This window comes from Sphaeroforma arctica (assembly GCF_001186125.1).
Source record: "Sphaeroforma arctica JP610 unplaced genomic scaffold supercont1.5009, whole genome shotgun sequence".
Lineage (NCBI taxonomy): Eukaryota > Ichthyosporea > Ichthyophonida > Sphaeroforma > Sphaeroforma arctica.
This window is the reverse complement of record NW_014035549.1, coordinates 1-2,160: the sequence shown is the minus strand read 5'-3', so window position 1 is coordinate 2,160 and position 2,160 is coordinate 1. Positions and strand designations below refer to the sequence as shown.

The 2,160-nt window shown below is 38.0% G+C and overlaps 1 protein-coding gene across 1 annotated transcript; it reads right to left on the bottom strand.

The window, feature by feature from the left end:
• Positions 1-48: 48 nt before the first annotated feature.
• On the bottom strand, positions 49-1,562 carry SARC_14720 (hypothetical protein; the record flags this gene model as incomplete). Its single annotated transcript, XM_014291149.1, has 2 exons — positions 49-219; positions 1,365-1,562. Coding segments are annotated over 2 exons (369 nt in total), but the record flags the coding sequence as incomplete, so codon positions are not given.
• Positions 1,563-2,160: the final 598 nt, after the last annotated feature.

Sequence of the window (2,160 nt, the reverse complement as noted above, 5' to 3'; positions counted from 1 at the left end):
ATATGCGTATACATACATATATATATATATATATATATATATAGACACCTACGCAGACAAGAGTGATCCCACCACCAGGCCAACACCAATTATCAGGCCTTGTCCGCCGTTGAGCATGTTGAGAGTGGCTTGGCTGATCCACTCTTCGTGTTGATAGGCGTTGATAGACTCCTCAAACCGGTCCACTTCAAACTTCTCTGCGCCAAAGTACTTGACTGTCTATAGGGTTTTATGGGTTTAGGGTTTGGGGTTTATAACGGTCAATGAGAATGTGAGTGTATGGAGTGTATGTGATATTACAATGGCAGGTCGTATATCTCAAAGTTCGCTGCGCCAAGTGGTTTGTCGTAGAGAAAGAGGTTTAAGGATTTAAACCTTTAACCCTGAAGCCCTAAAACAAAAAAAGAGGGCATGTCGGGGTAGCTAGATAACCAGGATTTGTGTGGTGACTTTTGGTGGATGTGGTATGTTTTCTAAATAAGTTTGTCGTACAGAGAGTCTGAGAACGCCCTTAAAGTATTTGCATTCTATTTATATTTGATATATATATTTATACTTGAATTTATTTGTATTTGATATATATCTGTATCCTTCTACTACTGAGTTAACCACCTCCGAGATATGTGTTTTAGGGGTTTTGGGGGTTTGAACCTTATGACTACTATTTTCTACGAGATCACTTACCTATCTTACACATAAGTAGTATACACTCTTACACATAAGAAGTATACACTTTTACACAGAAGAAGTATACACTTTTACACAGAAGAAGTATACACTCTTACACAGAAGTATACACTCTTACACAGAAGTATACACTCTTACATAGAAGTATACACTCTTACACAGAAGAGGTATACACTCTTACACAGAAGAAGTATACCCTCTTACACAGAAGAAGTATACACTCTTACACAGAAGAAGTATACACATACACTCTTACACAGAAGAAGTACACACTCTTACACAGAAGAAGTATACACTCTTACACAGATGAAGTATACACTCTTACACAGAAGTAGTATACACTCTTACACAGAAGAAGTACACGAGGACAACCCGAGATGAACAGGACAGGTGCACGAACAGTACAAAGCCTTAAGACGAATACGACAAGCGCATGACTGTAAGAGGCCTAAAGAGGAACAGGACATAGCATGCCTAATAATAAACTTGAGACAAGCATGGATGTAAGAGGACTACCGTTGAACAAGACAAATCATGACTGCAAGGAGAGAACGACAAAGAAGAATATGCCTATAGGTTTGCGTTCATATACGTCGTGTAAGTGTATACGAGGATATGCATACATAGCGTTTAACGCTTTACTGGATCCACAACATACCACCCTGTACAACGCTTACCTCGAAATTCAGTAACGAGTCAACGGAAATGGTATTGCTTTTGTTATCCTTGTCGTTCATGGCCTTACGGAACTGAATACGCCACTCAGTGACAACGATCGTAAACACCAGGTACAACACCATGGTACCCATGACAATGATCCCAAACACCGCGTCAAAGGCCACCACAAAGAAGACGATGGCGATGATGATGTCTACCTGTGTGTGCGTTTGTGAGGAGAGAGATACAGAGAAAGAGAGTGAAAAGATGTGAATGTGAAAAGAGTTATGTACATGGTGTGTGTCAGGAGAGAGAGAGAGAGGAGTCACACTTACCATCAATATGATTCATACATACAATGAATACAAGTTGTAATAACAATAAATATGAGTCTTACTCACGATGAACATGGCATACATAAAATCAACATGAGTCATACTTACAATATATATGAAGTACACTGAAAATAAATATTACATATGGTTATAAACGATGAAAGATACAATGGCAATCAATATGAGTCATACTTACACTCAATAGGAGTCACGCATACAATCAATATCACATATAGTCACACACGTTGGGAGATATAATGACAATAAATACGAATTGAACCCTAAAACCATAAACTCTAAGCCACTTACGATCGTTGGCGCCATTGAAAAAACGATTGAACTCAGCAGACTCGTGACTGAGCTAGTACTGGAAAAAGAAACAAAAAGACCAGATGAGAAAACTACGATGGCGAACATTGGGGAACGTGAATGATATAAAAATATAAATATAAATATATAAATATATTTATATATATATATA